Below are 20,484 nucleotides of genomic sequence, written 5' to 3'. Positions count from 1 at the left end.
CCTCTCCTATGCTCATGCTCTGTTTCTGTCTCTCTCTCAAGAATAAATGAACATTAGAAAAATTTTTTAAATAATATAAAATATACTTTTAGGTAACAAAACAAACTATGTGTATAATTTATAATATATAATTTTTTTCTTTCCCAAAGATATGGGATCAGGTCTTCTCCAAGGATCCCCTGGAATGATCTTTCACAGCAAGATTTCCCAGTTCAGAAACTACTGATGATTTTTCTTTAATAGTGTCCTATTGTAAACTTCCTTTATGTAATTTTTATAACACACTTAGTTTTCTTATCAGACCTCACAACATTTTTGGGCCATGGCTGTAACTCTTTTCATCCCTGGCATGAGCCCTTAGGGTTCTCTGACCTTGCTCCCTGTCCTCTTGATTGGCCAGCGGGTCTCAGACCTTCTGGCCATAACCCTTGCTTTCTGAAAGACCCAAAAGATTTCAGTTGACTGAACACAAATACAATACGTAGGTGCTGATCTGTCAACTGCATTGGTCATGGTGCAAGAATCCAGGTTTGCAGCCTGAACTCAGTAGTTCCTTATGGATCCTACATCAGAGAAGACTGGGAAATGAGACAATGGGATCCTAGGAAGGCTGGCAGGGCTGGGACTGTCAACTTGGAGAAGAAATGCTTCAAGGGCCACAATTTGGAGTAGGTATCTGGGTGAGGAGGAGGAACTCTAGTACTCAGGCTAGTTCTCCTGCAGAAAGTTGTTCTCCCCAATCTCAAACAAACGCACATTAGAGAGTACATTCACATGATGTGGCCTACTGAAATGACTTGGTGGTTTCTTGTTCTTCAAAGCTATCTGTATTTTGTTTTATTTAAAATACGGAATACTTCATGGATCTGCATGACATCCTTGTGCACGGGCAATGCGAATCTTCTTTGTATCATTCCAATTTTAGTACATGTTCTGCAGAAGTGAGCACAAAATCCATCTATATTGTAAAACTTCCATTTAAAAACATTGAACACAGTTTGTTTCTTTTTCTTTTTTAAAATTCTTGTAAAATATATATAACATTGAATTTTCCATTCCAATACGTTTTAGGTGGACAATTCAGCATCATTAAGTACATTCACATGGTTGTGCACCATCACCTCTAGCCATTGCCAAGATATTTTTATCACCTCAACAAAAACTCTATAAACTAAGCAAAAACTCATCCTTCTCTCCCTAGCTGGGGGTAACCTCTATTTTACTTTCTTTCTCTGTGAATTTGACTGTTCAAGGTAACTCTTAATGAGGGAATTATACAATATTTATCCTTTTGTGTCTGGTTTATTTCACTGAGCTTAAGGTTTTCAAGATTCATCCATGTTGTAATATGTATCAAAATTTCATTTCTTCTTAAGGCTGAATACATTGCTTTATCCATTCTTCCATTGATAGACATTTGAGTTGTTTCCACCTTTTCTCTATTGTGAAAAATGCTGCCATAAACATTGGTATATAAATATCTGTTCAAGTTTCAGCTTTCAGGTCTTTTGAGTATATTCCTGGAAGTGGAATTATTTGATCGTAATGGTAATTCTATGTTTAATTTTTTGAGGAACATTGTACTTTTTACTACATTCCTGCTAGCAATGCCAAAGTTCTCCATTTCTCTACATCCTTACCAATACTTGCTATTTTCCATGATTTTGTTGTTTTTCAATTAATAGTCATCCTAATGAATATAAAGTAGTATCTCATCATGGCTTTGACTTGCATTTCCTTAATGATTAGTGATGGTAAGAAATCTTTCATGTGATTATCAGCCATTTGTATATATTCTTTGGAGAACTGTCTGTTCAAGTCCTTTATGTATTTTTAAATTGGATTGTCTTTTTTTTCCCAGCTGTATTGAGGTATTACTGACATATCCATATGGAAGTTTAGGGCATACAACCTGGTTATTTGATACATGTATATATGGCAAAACATCCCTCCTCAATATTAGGGTGTTGTAGTAACATTTGAAGTTTACTCTCTTAGGAATATTCAAGTACATAATACAGTATTGTCAATTATTGTCATTATGTTGTACAGTAGATTCCCAAACTTATTCATCTTATGCTGGAAGTTTCATCCTTTGGTCAACATCTCCCCATTTCTCCCCCCACCATCCCCTGCCAACCACCCTTCCACTCTCTACTCCTATGAATTCAGCTTTTTTAGATTCTACATACAAATGAAATCATATAGTATTTGTCTTTGTCTGACTTATTTCTCTTAGCCCTCAAGATAGGTCCATGTTGTCACAAAAGGCAGGATTTCCTTCCTTTTTTATAGATGAATCATATTCTATTATGTTTGTGTGTATATATGTGTGTATATGTATATGTACATGTATATACATGTACATATTATTTATCCATTCATCCATTGATGGACACTAAGGTTATTGCCAAGTCTTGGCTATTATGAATAATGCTGGAATGAAACATGAGGGTGCAGACATCTCTTTGAGATAGTGATTTCATTTCCTTTGGATATATACCCAGAAGTGGAATTGCTGGATCATAAGAAATTCTATTTTTAATTTTTTGATGAACCTCCATTCTTTTTTTCATAGCGGATAAATCAATTTACATTCCCAACAACCACATACAAAGATTATATTTTCTTCACGGTCTCTCCAACACTTGTGGTCTCTCGTTCTTTTGATAATAGCAATACTAACAATTGTGAGGTAATATCTTGTGGTTTTGATGTGCATTTCCCTGATAATTAGTGATGTTGAACACCTTTTCATGTTTTTTGGCCATTTAGAAGTCTTCTTTGGAAAAAATATCTGTTCAGTTCCTCTGCCTATTTTTTAATCAATTGTTTTGTTGTTGTTGTTACTGAGTTGTATGAGTTCTTTATATACTTTGGATATTAGCCCCTTATCACATAGAGAGTTTGTGAATATTTTCTCTCATTCCATAGATGCCCTTTACATTTTGTTGATTGTTTCTTTTGTTGTGCAGTGCAGAAGATTTTTAGTTTAATGTAGTTGCACTTTATTTTTGCTATTGTTGCTTATGATTTTAGTGTCATATTTTAAAATTCATTGCCAAGACCAAGACAGCTTTTTCCCTTGTCTTTTCTTTTATGAGTTTTATAATTTCAGGTCTTAAATATATTAAGTCTTTAATCCATTTTGAGTTAATTTTTATAAGTAATCTAAGATAGGGCTTCAGTTTCTTTTTTCTGCATGTGCATATACAGTTTATTGAAGAGACTATTCATAGTCTATAAATATAAATATGCTATGGTATTTTGATTACTACAGCTATGCTATGCTATAGTACTATGCTATTTTGATTACTACAACTTTGGCATGAAATTTGAAATCAGGAGGTGTGATGCTTCCAGCTTTGTTCTTTCTCAGGATTTGTGCTATTCAGGGTCTTTTGTGGTCTTTTTGGAGTTTTAGGATTGTTTCTTCTGTTTCCATTAAAAAGTGCCATTAGAGTTTGATAAAGATTGCATGAAATCTATAGATGACTTTGGATAGTATGGACCTTTGAACAATATTAATTCTTCCTCCACAAACTTGGAATATTTTCCCATTTATTTCTATCTTCAATATCTTTCATCAATGTCTTGTAGTTTTCAGTGTACAAATCTTTTACCTCTTTAGTTAAATTTACTCCTAGGTATTGTATTATTTTTGATAATATTACAAATATAATTATTTTATTTAATTCTTTTTCAGATTATTGTAAGCATAGAGAAATGCAACTGATTTTTGTATGTTGATTTTGCATCTTTCAACTTTACTAAATTTGTTTATTAGTTCAACAATGTTTTGGTGGAGTCTTAGGAATTTCTATGTATATCACATCATCTGGAAACAATGACAGTTTTACATATTCCTTTCCAGTTTGGATTTCTCTTTTTTCTTTTCCTCAGCTAATGGCTCTGCCTATAGTTTCCAGTACAATGTTAAATTAGGAGTGGTGAAAGTTGTCTTATTCCTGGTCTTAGCAGAAAAGTTTTCAGCCTTTCACTGTTGAGTATGGTGTTAGCTGTGTGCTTGTCATATATGGCTTTTATTGAAGTATACCCTTTTATATCCATTTATTGAGCATATTGATCCTGAAAAGACATTGAATTCTGTCAAATGCTTTTACTGCATCTATTGAAGTGACCATATGATTTTTCTTTCATTCTATTAATATGGTGTATCATATTTTATTGATTTGTGTATTTTGCTTGCTTGGGAGTGTTTCATACATATGAAAGTATATAGCACACTTGTAAAGGTAAATATGCAATCAGATTTAGAAAATGATAATTTGTAATAGAATGGTATGTTAACCACTTAACTATAGTTTGAAAGTCAGAGGGGAAGAGTATTAAAAATAATTATGGCTACTATACTTTGTTAATGAATTCAATATAAAAAGAAGTAAAAGTGACATCAAAAATAAAAGCAGTGGATTAAAAGGTGAATTTTTTAACAGGTGATCAAAGTTAAGTTACTATTGGCTTAAAAAGGACTGTTTTATCTATGATATGTCTTATGTAAGCCTCAGGATCATCACAAAGCAAAACCCTAGAGTAGATTCACAAAAAATAAAGAAAGGGGAAACAGAGCACACCACCACAGAAAATCACCAAATACAAAAGCAGGCAGAAACAGAGGGAAGAAGAAACAATGAAACTACATAGCATCAGAAAGCAATGAACAAGATAGCATTAGTAACTCAGCAACAACCCAATTCACCAGTCAGAAGGCACAACGTGCTGGAGTGGCTAAAAACACAAGACCAGCTCACATACTGCTTGTAAGAGACTCACTTCAGCTTTCAGGACACATGTAGGCTCAAAGGGAAGGAATAAAAAAAAAAACAACCAGGCAAATAGAACAAAAGTGGGGTAACTATATTTAGATAAAATAGACTTTAAGCCATAAAAGGTAACAAGAGACAAAGAAGATCATTATATAATGATAATTGGGTCAATACATCAAGAAGCTATACCAATCATAAATATATACATACCCAACATCAGAACACCTAAATATATAAACTGAATACTAGCAGATCTGAAGGGAGAAACAGACAATACAGTAATAGTAGAGGGCTTCAATATCCCACTTTCAACAATGAATAGATCATCCAAACATAAAAAATCAATGAGGAAACATTGGACTTAACCATGCATTAGTCAAAATGGACCTAACAGACATCTATAAAACATTCCATCCAACAGCAGAAGAACACACATTCTTCTCAGGTGCACACAGAACATTCTCCAGGATAGATCATATGATAGGTAACACAGAAAACCTCAGCAAATTTAAGAAGATTGAAAAGATCATACCACTGATCTTTTCTGACCACAATGGCATGAGACTAGAAATCAACAAGAAGGGGAAAGCTGGAAATTTTTAAAGCATGTGGAAACTAAACAGCACACACCTGAGCAACCAATGCATAAAAAAATCAAAATGGAAATTTAAAAATCTCAAAACAAATGAAAATAAAAACAACACACCAAAACCTATGAGATCCTGCAAAAGCAGCTCTGAGAGGGAAATCTATAGCAACAAATGCATATAGTAAGAGAATAGAAAGGTCTCAAACAACTTAACTTTACACTTTAAGGAACTAGAAAAAAAAAAAGAACAAATTAAGCCCAAAGTTTGCAGAAGGAAGGAAATAATAAGGATCAGAGCAGAAATAAATGAAATAGAGACCAGAAAAACAATAGAAATGATGAATAAAACAAAGAATGGGTTTTATTGAAAGGTGAAAAAAATTAACAGACCATTAGCAAAACTAAGAAAAAAAGCAAGAAGCCTCGAATGAATAAAATTAGAAATGGGGGTGCCTGGATGGCTCAATACAATTAAGTTTCCACCTCTTCATTTTGGCTCAGGTCACGATTTCACTCACAGTTTGTGAGTTCAAGCCCTGTGTTCAGCTCTGTGCTGACAGCGCAGACCCTGCTTGGGATTCTCTCTCTCTCTCTCTCTCTCTCCCTCTCTCTCTGCCCCTCCCACTCTCACTCTCTCTCAAAATAAATAAACTTAGAAAAAATTCTAAATGAAAGAGGAGATATTATAACTGATACCACAGAACTACATAGGATTATAAGAGACTTCTATGAACAATTATATACCAGTGAATTGGATAACCGAGGAGAATTGGAAAAATTCCTAGAGATGTATATTCTATCAAAACTGAATCAGGGAGAAATAGAAAACCTGAGCAGACTAAGTATATTGAATAAGTATTCAAAAAACTCCTAGCACGGAAGTGTTCAAAACCACTGGTAAGTTTACTAAACATTTAAAGAAAATTAACCCCAATATTTATTAAACTCTTCCAAAAAATTGAAGAAGAGGGGACCCTCCCTAACTTACTTTAAAAGGCAGCATTATCCTGATACCAAACCCAGATATAGACACTACAAGAAAAGAAAACTAAATTCCTGATGAATACAGATACAAACATTTGCAAAAAATAGTAAACTAGGGGTGCCCGGATGGTTCAGTCAGTTGAATGTTCCACTCTTGATTTCGTCTCAGGTCATGATCCCCAGATCATGGGATCAGGCCCTTCATGAGGCTCCTCGCTAAGTGTGAAGCCTGCTTGAGATTCTCTCTCCTCCCTCCCCATACCTCCCTACTCACATTCTCCTCTCTCTCTCTCTCTCTCTCAAATTAAAAAATATATATATTATCAAACTGATTTCAATAACATATTAAAAGAATCATACACCATAACCAGGTAGGATTTATCCTTGGAATGCAAGCATGGTTCAGCATACACAAATCAATCAATGTGATAAGCTACATTAATAGAATAAAAGAAAAGAACAAATAATATAATCATTTCAATAAATGATTGAAAAATCTGTTGACAAAATACAACATCCTTTATGATAAAAATAATTCTCAACAAATTGGGTGTAAAAAGAACATACCTCAACATAATAAAGACCAATGGAACAGAATGAAGAGCCCAGAAATAAATCCAAACTTATATGGCCATTTATTATTTGACAAGAGAGACGAGAATACTCAATGGGGAAAAGATAGTCTCTTCAACAAATGGTGTTAGGAAAACTGGGTAATCAAATGCAGAAAAAAAGAAATTGGAACCTTATTTTAAGCCATTCACAAAAATTAACTCAAAATGGGTTAAAAACAAACATAATTCCTGATGCCATAAAAATATCAGAAGAAAACATAGGGAAGAACCTCATCACAATGATTTTTTAGTTAACACACCAAAAGCACAAGAAACAAGACGCAAAAATGAATGAGTGAGACTACATCAAACTAAAAAGCTTCCACATAGAAAAAGAAGCAATCAACAAAATGAAAAGGCAACCTAGAGAAGGGGAGAAAATATTTGCATATCTGTATCTAATAACATGTTAATATCCAAGATATATTAAAAAATAAACAACTCCTACAACTCAATGACAAAAACCAAACAATTGGATTGAAAAATGGGCAGAGAAACTGAATAGAAATTTTTCCAAGACGACATTCAAATGGCCAACAACTACATGAAGAGGAGCTCAACATTGCTAATTATCAGGGGAACGGATGCCAAAACCACAATGAGATATCACCTCACACTTGTCAGAATGGCTATCAACAAGAAGACAAGAGATAACAAGTTGGCAAGGAGGTGGAGAAAAGGGAACACTGTACACTGATGGTTGGAATGCAAATTGATATAGCCACTATGGAAAACAGTACGGGTTTTTGAGGTTCTCAAAAAACTAAAAATAGAATTACCAAATGATTCACCAATCCCACATCTGAGTATATATTTAAAGGAAATGAAAACAGGATATTGAAAAGATATCTGCATCTCTATGTTTACTTCAGCATTATTGATGGAAATAACCCAAGCAGAAAAAGAAGATGTATATATACATATGCACACAATGAAATATTATTCAACCATAAAAAAGAAGAAAATTGTACCATTGATAACAACATGAATGGACCTTGAAGGCATCATGCTTAGTAAGATAAGCTGGACAGAGAAAGACAAAAACTGTACGTCACTCACACATAGAATTCAAAGAAGGCAAGTTCATACAAATGGAGAGTAGCTATAGCATAGAAAATTGTTAAAGGATTCAATATTGCAACTGGAAGATTAGAGTTTTGCATGGCATAATGATTACAGATAGCAGTACTGTATTATATACCTCAAAATTGCTAAGAGACTGGATCTGAAATGTTTTAACCATAATAAAGAAATGATAATTATGTGTTGTGTCAGTGGTGTTAGTTAAAGCTATATTGGTGATCATATTGCAATATATAAATGTATCTAATCAACATATTGTACACCTTAAACATATACAATATTATATGTCAATTATATCTCAATTAACTAAAGAAAATATGCATGTGCAATGATAAGTGTAGGATAAATAACTAGGAACAGAATCCTGGGTCAGGTGTATGAGTAAAAACGCTCATATGGGCTAAGATTTGTGAGCATGTGATTTAACACCAGACTGCCTGAGTTTGAATCCCAATTCTACTACTTATTAGATGTGTGATGTTGGAGAAGGTACTTAACTTCTCTCTCTGTGTCTGACTTTCCTAATCTGTAAATGGGAAAGATGACATGGTGTCTATCACACAGCGTTATTATTGTGTGAATTTTAAACATTGTTAGTTACTGCAAATTGCCCTCCCTAGAGTTTAGAACAATTTATAATCTTACAACCCATGCTTATCACAGTCGTCAAAAAAAAGGTATTCTTAAACTTATAGAATTTTTATCAATTCAAGAAGTGGAAAATGTTATGTCATTGTTTTATTTTCCATGTCTATTGTATTAGTGTAGTGAATCACCTTTTCAAAAACTTATAAGACTTGACTAGTTTCTTTTATGTGCACCAGGTATATGTTTTTCAGCAGTTTTTAATTGTGTGATTTGGGGTTAAACTTATGGACTATATAATACATATACATATGTATATATTATATATATATATTATAGACTATATATATTTATATATATATATATTTAATGTTTATTCATTTTTGAGAGACAGAGATAGAGCGTGAGTTGGGGAGGGGCAGAGAGAGAGGGAGATACAGAATCCGAAGCAGTCTCCAGGCTCTGAGCTGTCATTACAGAGCCCAACGCAGGGCTTGAACCCATGGACCATGAGATCATGACCTGAGCTGAAGTCAGACGCTCAACCAACTGAGCCACCCAGGCGCCCCTGGACCTTATATTTTAAGGAAACCACTCATTTTTGAGATCAGTAGCAAGTATTTTGTCACAACTTTTGATTTGTCTTTTGACTTTACTTATGGTATTTTTCCCTTCTGTAGAGTTTATAGCTTTAGATAAGTAAATCAATTAATATTTCCTTGTAACACTTCTGTGTTCTATATCCCATTTAAGAAGGCTTTCTACTGCCTTTGATGGCTTTATTTTTATATTTAAATATTTATTTCATGTGAGATTGTTTTTAAAGCTAGATGGCCTCCCAGGTGTCCTAAAATAATTGAATAATTCATCATTTCTCACTGATACAGAATGATGCCTTTACTATCTATCTGTTATCTATCATCTATCTAGCATCCATTTACCATCTATATTATCTTATCATATTATTTTATCTTATCTAGGATTGGGAACAAAGGGAAGTGATTGGGGTTACCAGACCTAGAAGCTCAGTGAAGAGGTTTTGTGTCACTGAAACTCAGACTCTCAGAGGAAGAGGTGCTGTCTGGTGATGATACTTCTGAGGGACACAAAGAGAGAGAATCCAAAAGGGTGGAAACTGGAACCAATTGTTACTGCTGAGGTAAAGGGCTATTATTGAGGTGATGCAGACAAGAACAGGGAGCAAAACTGGAAGGGTCAGTATTTTATTCCTCCTTGTGCCCTCCATTCTCTCTCTAGGACCCTTTTGGACAGAGTTTAACAAGAGACGAGCGGGCAGAGTGTGGCTTGAAAGCCCAGCTCCAGTATCACAAAGATAAGTATAAAGGGTGGGAATTTTTGCAGGGGGACAATAGCTTACTAACCTGCATGCCATATGTTTTAGAACTACTTCTGGACTTTCTATTTTGTTCTGTTCTTCTGACAGTTCATGTGCTAGTACCACATTGTTTTATGTCTCTGCTATGACTAGTGCCCACTCATTAGTCTTCTTTTTCCGAATATTTCCCGTTCCTTTATCTTTGTTCACTATTTCTTTTTCCCAAAGCAACATTGCTGTAAGTATGGATTGGTATAATGTTAAACCTATCAATTGGTAGAAATAATTGTCCAGTGTCTGATGTAGAATATTCAGGACAGGGCTTTCTATGAGTTCAAGGCTTCTTTGTTGTTGCTTAAACCCATAATTTATAACACCCCCACTTTCTGGACCAAATTCTGTATAAGTTCATGTTCTTAGTCACCAGCAACAGAACTGTCCTCTGGCTGGTTCATCCAGAGAAAAGACTGCACTGAAAAATTTTGAGTAGGTCTCAGAATTTTCAACAGCCCTGCAGAACAAGACACAGAGGCCATGTAGCCATAACCCAGCCCAAACCATAGTACCTCCTCTGCTCCTGGCAAGGTGAGGCTGTGGCTTGCACATTGACCACACAGCATGGACCTGGCTCTTCTGCTGTCATCACTGGCTCCTGTTTCCATGTATGGGTTGGGGACATCCCACCAAACAAGCCCAAGTCATGCACCCACCACTGGCAGGACAAACTGTAAGGGAGGGGAAGCAGAATCTGGATGTTCTAACTTCCCAAAACATATCGAGAGAGTGCAGAGCTCTCTCATCCAGGTGTCCACAGATGGCTTCCATTGAGCCTACAAATGAGAAAATCTGTGTCCCATTGTCCAAGACTTCCCTGCCATTAACGGGAAAGTTAATATACATGCTTATCTCTGGGCCAGTAACAGCCAGTTACAGTTGCCCTAGAAATGCTTGTTCTCTTGACCACATTCCTTATCCTCTCTAGGTCTTTACCTTCTCATATATAAAGGGAGGTAGAAAGGTGGGAGAGCTGAAGAAGGAAAGGCTGTAGGTCACGTATTTTATTAATTCTTTTGTTTAACACAGCATATGTTAAACAGTATGTATAAGTTCTATGCAATTTTAAATATAAGAAATGGAACAAATACTGTGGATCCTGCTTATAAAATATATTAAACATAATTTAGAAAATCCCTGTTATCTCCAGTGACATCTTCCTCCTTCCCACATATAGTCTTTTTTCTGAATTTTGTGTTAATCACATTCTCTTTTATACTTTCCAAACATAAGCATGTATTGGTAAACTTCATGTTGTTTAATCTTCTCCATTTCCTTCTGCTTTATAGAAATGAAACTGGAAAATATGTATTCTTTTGTCACTTGCTTTTTCCAGCAACAATATCCTTATGAGATTCACCAATGTTAATGTGTATGCTCTTTGTTCATTTTTCAATGCTGTATAGTGTTCTGTTGTATGAATATTCCATAATGCATTTACCCATTCTTTTTTTCCTGGCCATTAGTGTCATTTTCCATTTTTAGCTATAGTAGCAGTGCTGCTGTGAACACAAAATACCTGACAAATGTTTCTCTAGGGACTGTATCTTGAAATGTAATTCCTGGATTATAGAGTAGGGCATCTTCAACCTTGTTATTTTCCAAAATGGCTGTAAATTGCTATAGTAACCCTCCCTGTATCCTTGTCCCTTGTAATGTGATTTGGAGCTTCTCCCATCAGGAGGTAGAGTCTGTTGTTTCATCCCTTGACTGTGGGGTGGTGCTGTTCTTTATCCAACAGAATGTGTTGGAAGTAATGGTGTGCTTGTTCCAAGTCTCTGAGTACTTCCCCTCCCTTGAAACTTCCACTGCCATGTGAACTGCCCAGGTTAATCTGTGGTAGATGTGACACTATGGGGAGCAGAGAAGAGCCATCCATAACCAAACCCACTATATTATTTTCCTATTGCAGTTGTAACAAATTACCAAAACTTAGTTGTTAAAAATAATACAAATTTATTATCTTACAGTTCTGAAGATCAGAAGTCAAACATGGGTCTTACTAGACTAAAATTGAAGTGTCTTTTGGAGATCATAAGGGAGAATCTATTTTCTTTTCTTGTCTACCTTTTAGAAACCTCCCACATTCTGTGGAAGATGGCCGCTTCTCCATTTCAAAGCCAGCAGTATAGCATCTTCAAACAGTTCCCCCTCTCTGGCTTGTGATTCCATCATCACATCTCCTGCTATCCTCCTGTTTCCTTACTTCTTTGTAAGAATCTTTGTGATTACATTGGGCCCAGGCAGATAATCCAGGACAATCCTCCCTTTTCAGGATTCCATCTGCAAAATCCTGATGAGACACAGCCATTGCTAACTGATAACATACATGTTTTATCTTCAGTTTCTTAATTTGGATACTAGCTCATTAATTTTGAGACTTTTTCCTTTTGGATAGAGCATATATGATTATGTATTGTCCTCTAAATTCTGCTCACATGTCAAAATTTTTGATATTTAATATTTTATTGTTATTCAATTCTAAACATTTTCTAAGTTCCAATATTAATGAACTGGTTTTTGGTCCATGAGTTGCTTATATCATGGCTTTTAAATTTCCAAGCATACAGCAAAGGAAACAACCAACAAAACTAAGAGGCAACCAACGGAATGGGAAAAGATATTTGCAAATGACATATCAGACAAAGGGCTAGTATCCAAAATCTATAAAGAGCTCACCAAACTCCACACCTGAAAAACAAATAACCCAGTGAAGAAATGGGCAGAAAACATGAATAGACACTTCTCTAAAGAAGACATCCGGATGGCCAACAGGCACATGAAAAGATGCTCAACGTCGCTCCTCATCAGGGAAATACAAATCAAAACCACACTCAGATATCACCTCACGCCAGTCAGAGTGGCCAAAATGAACAAATCAGGAGACTATAGATGCTGGAGAGGATGTGGAGAAACGGGAACCCTCTTGCACTGTTGGTGGGAATGCAAATTGGTGCAGCCACTCTGGAAAACAGTGTAGAGGTTCCTCAAAAAATTAAAAATAGACCTACCCTATGACGCAGCAATAGCACTGCTAGGAATTTACCCAAGGGATACAGGAGTACTGATGCATAGGGACACGTGTACCCCAATGTTTATAGCAGCACTCTCAACAATAGCCAAATTATGGAAAGAGCCTAAATGTCCATCAACTGATGAATGGATAAAGAAATTGTGGTTTATATACACAATGGAGTATTACGTGGCAATGAGAAAGAATGAAATATGGCCCTTTGTAGCAACATGGATGGAACTGGAGAGTGTTATGCTAAGTGAAATAAGCCATACAGAGAAAGACAGATACCATATGGTTTCACTCTTATGTGGATCCTGAGAAACGTAACAGAAACCCATGGGGGAGGGGAAGGAAAAAAAAAGAGAGCCAAGGCATAAGAGACTCTTAAAAACAGAACAAACTGAGGGTTGATGGGGGGTGGGAGGAAGGGGAGGGTGGGTGATGGGTATTGAGGAGGGCACCTTTTGGGATGAGCACTGGGTGTTGTATGGAAACCAATTTGACAATAAACTTCATATATTGAAAAAAAATAAATTTCCAAGCATATTTTAATTATCTTTTTCATATTTATTTCTAACTTAATTGCACTGGACTCAGAAGACGTGGTCTGCACAAGAATTTCAATTATTTGAAATTTACTTAGATTTGCTTTGTGGGTAGCATGTGGTCAATTTTCTTAATAATTTCAGACGTTTAGATATCCTATATATTCTCCAATTGTTGAGTGTCATATTTTAAATTTGTCCATTGGGTCAAGCTTGTCAATTGTGTTGTTCAAAATTCAATATCCTTGTTTATTTTGCTTGCTTGATCTACCAATTAAGGAGAAATGATCCCCAAATTCTTTATGAGGGTTGACTTATTCATTTCTCCTCATGACTTTATCAATTTTGCTCTGTTATTCTGTGTTATTCTGTGTTATTTTTTTGTCCTGATAAACTGGGCCTCATATCATTATGCAATGAGCTTTTTTAGTAATGCTTTTCTTGCTTGAAAGTCTACTTTCTGTCTTCTGTTAGCTTACATTTAATGAGCATTTGCTTTCTGTATCTTTTTCTGTTCTTTTTACTTCCAGCTGCTCTCTGCTATTTATTTAGGGCTATCTTTTATAAATGACATATATCTGATTTAAAAGAAAACTGACAATATTGTCTACCCATCATCAAATTTTAGTCAATTTAAATGTATTGTTTTTGTACATTTAAACTAGTTGTTTGGATTCTATCATATTATTTTATGCTATTTTTCCTGACTTTTCTATATAGTTTTTCTTTCTTGCTTTATTTTGGATGATTTCTGTTTTCTCTTACTCATTGTATTTGTTCCATAGATTTTTTTGAAAGCTTTCCTCTTTTTGCCTACTCTGTTAGTGGTTACCTTGGGTATTTTAACATACTTGCTTAACAAAGTCTTAGATTAATATTTCTACCCTCGTCCTGAAGACTGCTAGAACTTTAGAATGATTTGTGTGCAATTATACCATCCCATTCATATATTTTTGTATGATACTTTTTTTAACCCCCTAATTAGACATTTTTATTGCTTTCATACAGCCAACCAGACCATGACTGTTCAGATTTATGCACATAGATTTCAATGTTTATTCCCACCATTTTTTTCATGCACCTCAAATCATCCATGTGGAATAATTTTCCATCTGCCAGAAATATATCCTTTAAAATTTCTTTAATGTGCACTGTTAAGAATAATGTCTTTTGGGTTTTGTGTTCTATAATGATTTTTATTTTGCTTTCTGAAAAGATTGTTTTCCCATGTGTAGAATTCCAGATCAACAGTTATTTCTCTCATTACATCAGACTTTTGCTGTTTTTGTCAGAAGTCAGCTGTCTTTTAAATTGTTATTCTTTTGTCTCTTATCTCTACCTGCTTTAAATAGCTTGTCTTTGTATTCAGTTCCCTGCAGTTTCACATGATGTGCTTCAGGTGGATTATTTGTCATTTGTAGTATTTGTAACTAGTTAAGAGTTCTTGGGTCTGAGGTTTGATATCTTTCAAACATCTGAAAAGTTATCAGATATTATGTCTTTAAGTATTTTCCTTTCCACGTTGTCTCTATTGTATTCTTAGATGTCAGTCTTTTCTATTCTAAATACAATGTCTCTTAATCTCTCATTTATATTTTTTTTATTTCTTTGTCACTCTAGGCTGAATTTTAGATCATTTATTTAAACCTATCTTCCAGATTTCAAAATATCTCTTCAGTTGTGTCTAATATACTTTTTTTTTGTATTGCATAAAAGATTTATTAACATAACTTCGGAGAGTTCAAAATTAGCTGTGATGAAGAATCTGCTGCATACTATACTTTTTAACCCATTTTAAATATAACCCATCTTTTCCAATTCTAATTATTATGTATATATTTTTATTTCTAGAAGTTCTATTTAATTTTTTCCCTAATCTTCTCAGTTATTGTAAAAATGTATTGCTCTTTATTCATATGTCCATGTCACTTTTCATGTCTTAAAACATATTGAGGGGTACCTGGCTGCCTCAGTGAGTAGAATGTGTGACTCTTGGTCTCAGGGCCATGAGTTCAAGCCCCACACTGGGCATGGAGCCTACTTAAAAACAAACAAACAAACAAACATTGAACATTTTTGTATTAGCCAAGTGTCTGACAGTTCAAGGAGCTGGATGGAGTATACTGCTGCTATCTTTTTTCTTCTCACTTTCTTTCATGGTGCCTTATTCTTTTGTGTGATTTTGTGAGTTTTGACTACATGCAATTCATTTTCTTTGGCATTCTTTTACCAGGGAAATTCTTTGAAGCATGAGCTGAAGCTCTAGTCCTGCAGAAGAGCCACATCAACCACAGTATGAGGTTTGTTGACAACAAAAATAATTTGAAACCTAGTTCTAGTCCTGTCTGAAGGGTAGCTTCTATTTAAGAATTCCTGAGGAATTTTCTTCCTCTTCTGCACAGCACCAATATCAAGGCAGTAAAGTCCTTGCTGTTTGTTAGTTGTCATATATCCTTGTTCTGAGACTATAATCATTTGGGTTCCAGCTTTATAGATGTCTTCATGACACTCCCTGGTATAGATGGGTCCTAGGTTTGCTCTCCTCCCTCCCACATCCTGAGAAGCTACCCAAATGGAGGTTCCTGGTCCCAGATTCAGCAAATCTGCTTGCTTACACTTCAGGTTCAGATTACTTTCAGTAATCTTTTGGTTTCTGTGTGTTTGTCAGCAACATGCTTTGTCAGTGGCCTTGGAGGGTATGGGGGAAACCATTGGAAAGGCACAGATCTGGCCTCAGCTTCACTTTGATCAGAGCTCTGCTGAGTCATTTTACTTGCTTCAATTTTCAGGTAGGGCTTCAGTGAGAAGTTAGCTTTCTCTACTTAAAAACTTTTGAAATGTTGAATGCTGAGGTCATCTTAAAGTCCTGTTGCACAAGTATATTACAGTTCTCTGGAGTTGATGATAATTGAACGCTGATGCATCCAACATATAATTTTTAACCTCAGCTTGCCAAACTGTGAAATTTGTAGCTCTTAAAAATGGTGAAGATGGGGGCGTCTGGGTGGCGCAGTCGGTTAAGCGTCCGACTTCAGCCAGGTCACGATCTCGCGGTCCGTGAGTTCGAGCCCCGCGTCGGGCTCTGGGCTGATGGCTCAGAGCCTGGAGCCTGTTTCCGATTCTGTGTCTCCCTCTCTCTCTGCCCCTCCCCCGTTCATGCTCTGTCTCTCTCTGTCCCAAAAATAAATAAACGTTGAAAAAAAATTAAAAAAAAAATGGTGAAGATGTCACTGTGCCTCCTGGAGGAGAAGTGGCCCCCGACCATCCCCAACAGCTACCAGTAGTGGAGTGTATACAGGTATGGGAGCATGGCACGAGGAGCATCATAAGCACCTCGCTGTTGGCTGCCATGAGCCACACATGAGTTTTGGCATCAATGTGGTTGTACTTGGTTAGCATGATATCCAGGCAAAACACCATAACAGGGCTAACGTACAGTATGAGTAGCACTGTATGGATGAGCAGGGTGCCCATGGCCCAGGAATAGCCCTGGACCCAGATGCCTGAAGTCCTGGTCTCTGCATAGATCCTCCAGAAGCAGTAGGTGATGAGACCTGTGCATAGAAAGTGAATGCATAAAATGTAGGTGTGGGTAATAGTGACCAGGGGGCCACAGCCTGGCTCATTGCACAGGGTCAGCTGCAGGATGCATAAGGCCCCTTGTTTCTCTAAACTGGCATCTTGCTGCTTGCTAAGCCAAATGAGACATGTAGGGAAGAATTAAGCCAGCAGCCAGATGAGGGCAACCACTTTCTGGACAGCCTCACAGGACATGAAGGAGAAGTAGCACAAAGGATAAGCAACTGCCAGGTAGGTGTGCAGCATGGTGGCCATGAAAGACAGGATGGTGCTGGTGTAGGTAGCAAAGACAACATCTGTGAGAACACCACAGGTGATGTGGCACAGAGTCCGGCCACCCAGGTTGCTGGATGAGATAAGCATGTAGAACACAAGGTAGGCCAGATCTGAAAGCAGGATGTTAGCCAGCAGTAGGTAGTGGAGCTCTTGCCACAGCTTCTGGCTCTTCAGGATGGTTGCCAGCAGCAGGAGGCTCAGAGTCAGTGTGGCTGCAGCCAGCAGGCTTGAGGGAAGGAACAGCCAGCACAGCACGGAGACAGGCACCCTGAGGTCCCCAAGGTTTAGGAGGTGTTGCTGGCTAACGTGGCCTGCTAATGAGCTGGTCAGAGGCTGGCCAGGCTGTTGTGTCCAGCGGGAAGGGTGCCAACTGAACCCCCAGGCTTCCTGGCAGGAATGGCAGGCTTTCTCACAGGCGGTTGGTTCTGTACCCGCCCAAGGTATAGATCTCCCCTGCAGGATCCTCATGGTGCTACTCCTCTGCAAAAATGTTGAGCTTGAGCAGGTCTTAGGGATGACTGTTTAACAAAAATAAAACAACAAAGCAAAATTCTGCTCATACCGGGCTTCCTACATTCATGCATAGCTGTCAGCTGTCCTGGCTGCATGTGTGTGGGCACATCTAAATGGATCAGCCTGTTGCCATGATTCACTGGTCACTGATCTCTGATCTCTTGAGAAGTGTCCCCCATTTTGATGTCCCCCAAACCCATCTGATTGGCTAGCAGGGAGTGTGCAATGAATGCTCACCACATTGGATTGAATTCAGTGGTCATAGTCAGGCAGTCCTATCTGAAGGGAAGGAGCAGCCATCTGGGAACTAGGATTTCTGGACTGTGGAACAGGCCTAGCTTCCGTCTGAGGCTGCACATGACAGGGCCTCAGGAAGTGGTACCAGGCTAGAGGGGCCTGGGTATGCTCACATAGGTGACCCTATGTGTGAATGTGTGTGTGTCCCACAACCCTTCTACACAGGACTCCACATGGGAGAGCATTCAGCTGCCCTCTTATGGTGTCCCTGTGTGGCAAGACAGATACCCCACTTGGCAGAGGCTGCACAGATGCTAGAGGAAAGGGGCGGAAGGCAGGAGAGAGAAGAGGATGGGAGGTGCACAAGCAGCTGGGACATTACAGGTTATCCAGAAATGTATAGATGGTTATGTGCACTTGGTTGGGGCCCACAGTGGGGTGGCCTGGGAAAGAACAAGGCATGCTCCAGTTCAGGTAAGCAGGCTTTCTGTTATTGAGATCCTGGCTTTGAAACCTTAAGAAGCTTTGCTCATCTCTCTACATTTGTTTCCTTATCTGTGAAATGTGAGTGCTTCCTATGGAGACCTCATGGAAATGCTGCAAAAACCTAGAGGTTACATACTTAGTGCAATGTGTAGCCTGGGGTAAGTGCTCAATACCAGAACACTAGCCCTTACCTTACCACACTCTCCAGAGGCTTGGGTCCTCTCTGCTCCACAGACTCCCTTGCCCTCACTGCAGAAGGAGTGCACTAAATGCTTCATGTCCCTAGGACCCCCACCCCATGCTGCCTGTGCCACACTCCTCCAGCCCCTCTCTGGCCCCACACCAGGCCCCACCTTGACACCATACTGAGCCCAAGGAAGGAGCTGCTACAGAGCTGTTGACTTCCTGAGCACAGGTGGAATGTTCTTAAGATTAGAGGGAGACAAAAATTTCAGACATTGAGCCACAAGAAGCCCAGCCTCACATCATGAATGTCACTTGGAACATATTCAGCAAGTGACACACCAGAGTCCTGCTTCATCCCTCAGCTAAGGGCCCTCTGACCACACAGGCATTTGCTTTCTGCCTCCCTTCTCTTTCTCAGCAGTGTCATAAGCTGAAGACTTCAGAGGAAATATGGCTTTGCCTCTTATGATTAACTGTAGCCTTGGCTGAATTACTTTGCCCCTCTGGGTCTCCATGACCCCACTGGGGGCCCATGATGACAATACACCTGTCCTGGAGGACTGCATCCAATTACACAGGTGCTGACAGTCACTGCCAAGTAGCTTCTTTCCTAAGAGTGCCCCATGGACAGAGCCTTGCCATAGAACATATCTGGGGTACAGGTAAGGGGAGACCCCCACTTAACTCCCACTCAACCCAGGGACCATGCCTTTCTTGAGGGTTTGTTACAGTATTTGAGGAGGAGCAGCAACTTCATCCTGAAGGTAGACTACGGTAAAGACTCTAAAGGTTGTTCTGACAAAGTACATCTCCCTCCTCCAGAAAATTTGCAATGCCAGAGAGCTAACCCTGCCTCCCTATCTCCTCTGCCAGGGCCTGTGCTCCCCAGGGGGTCGCCCCTCAGACCTTAAGTGGCCCCAGGTCTGGGGAGGGAACAGAGCCCTGCCCTGCAGGTGTACTCTGAAGCCTGTATGCCTAGAGCTGGGCTGGAGGTAAGGCTGCCCCCTGCTGTCAGCCTTACAGATACCCTTGCCAGTCCCTGGCTGTCAGTCTTGCCCTCAGCAGGTGCTTGTCTTAGAATACAGATTCCCTGGGAGAGGGAAACCATTAAATGACAACCCTTCAGTAAAAATGTAACTGAAGGCTCAATCCTTCTGATAGCTGGTGACAGGCAACAGCTCCAGGGAAATGGAAAGTTAGTAACTTCCGTGATGAATGAGCTGGTAAGTGTAGTAAGGAGCCTGCCTTACTGTTGAAAATCATGCACCACCCAGGTTGCCCTTTCTGGAAAAATCCAGACTAGCATGGATGTGGGGTCTCTGGTATCAGCCTTTCTCGAAGGTCAGTATGTGCTGACTGCTGTAGGGATGACATAGCACTGCCCCTTCTTGGTTAGTGACATCACCACCTTTAAATGCTCTATTCCCCTCCATTCTCTGATCTCAGTATGGGTCAGAACATGCCTGTCTGTACACGTTGTGGGTGCTATAGGAGACCACATACTGATACAGAGAAAATGAGCAGTACAGGTTAGCAAATCTACATGTCACTTTGGAAATAAAATCTTCACCATGTGTGGCATTTCAAAAGCCTCTGGCTCCTGGGACTGCCCTT

The 20,484-nt window shown here is 38.3% G+C and overlaps 1 protein-coding gene and 1 non-coding gene across 2 annotated transcripts; both read right to left on the bottom strand.

Moving 5' to 3' along the window:
• Window positions 1-842: 842 nt before the first annotated feature.
• LOC111562054 lies at window positions 843-949 on the bottom strand. Its single transcript, XR_002745114.1, has one exon. It is a non-coding gene; the product is annotated as a U6 spliceosomal RNA (small nuclear RNA).
• Window positions 950-16,807: 15,858 nt separating this feature from the next.
• On the bottom strand, window positions 16,808-18,962 carry GPR148 (G protein-coupled receptor 148; the record flags this gene model as incomplete). Its single annotated transcript, XM_011285204.2, is given in 4 exon segments — window positions 16,808-16,914; window positions 16,917-17,737; window positions 17,739-17,835; window positions 18,881-18,962. Coding segments are annotated over 4 exon segments (1,107 nt in total), but the record flags the coding sequence as incomplete, so codon positions are not given.
• Window positions 18,963-20,484: the final 1,522 nt, after the last annotated feature.

Source organism: Felis catus, chromosome C1 (assembly GCF_018350175.1).
Source record: "Felis catus isolate Fca126 chromosome C1, F.catus_Fca126_mat1.0, whole genome shotgun sequence".
NCBI lineage: Eukaryota > Metazoa > Chordata > Mammalia > Carnivora > Felidae > Felis > Felis catus.
The sequence above is the reverse complement of the archived record's forward strand: the minus strand, read 5'-3'. Positions and strand labels throughout refer to the sequence as shown.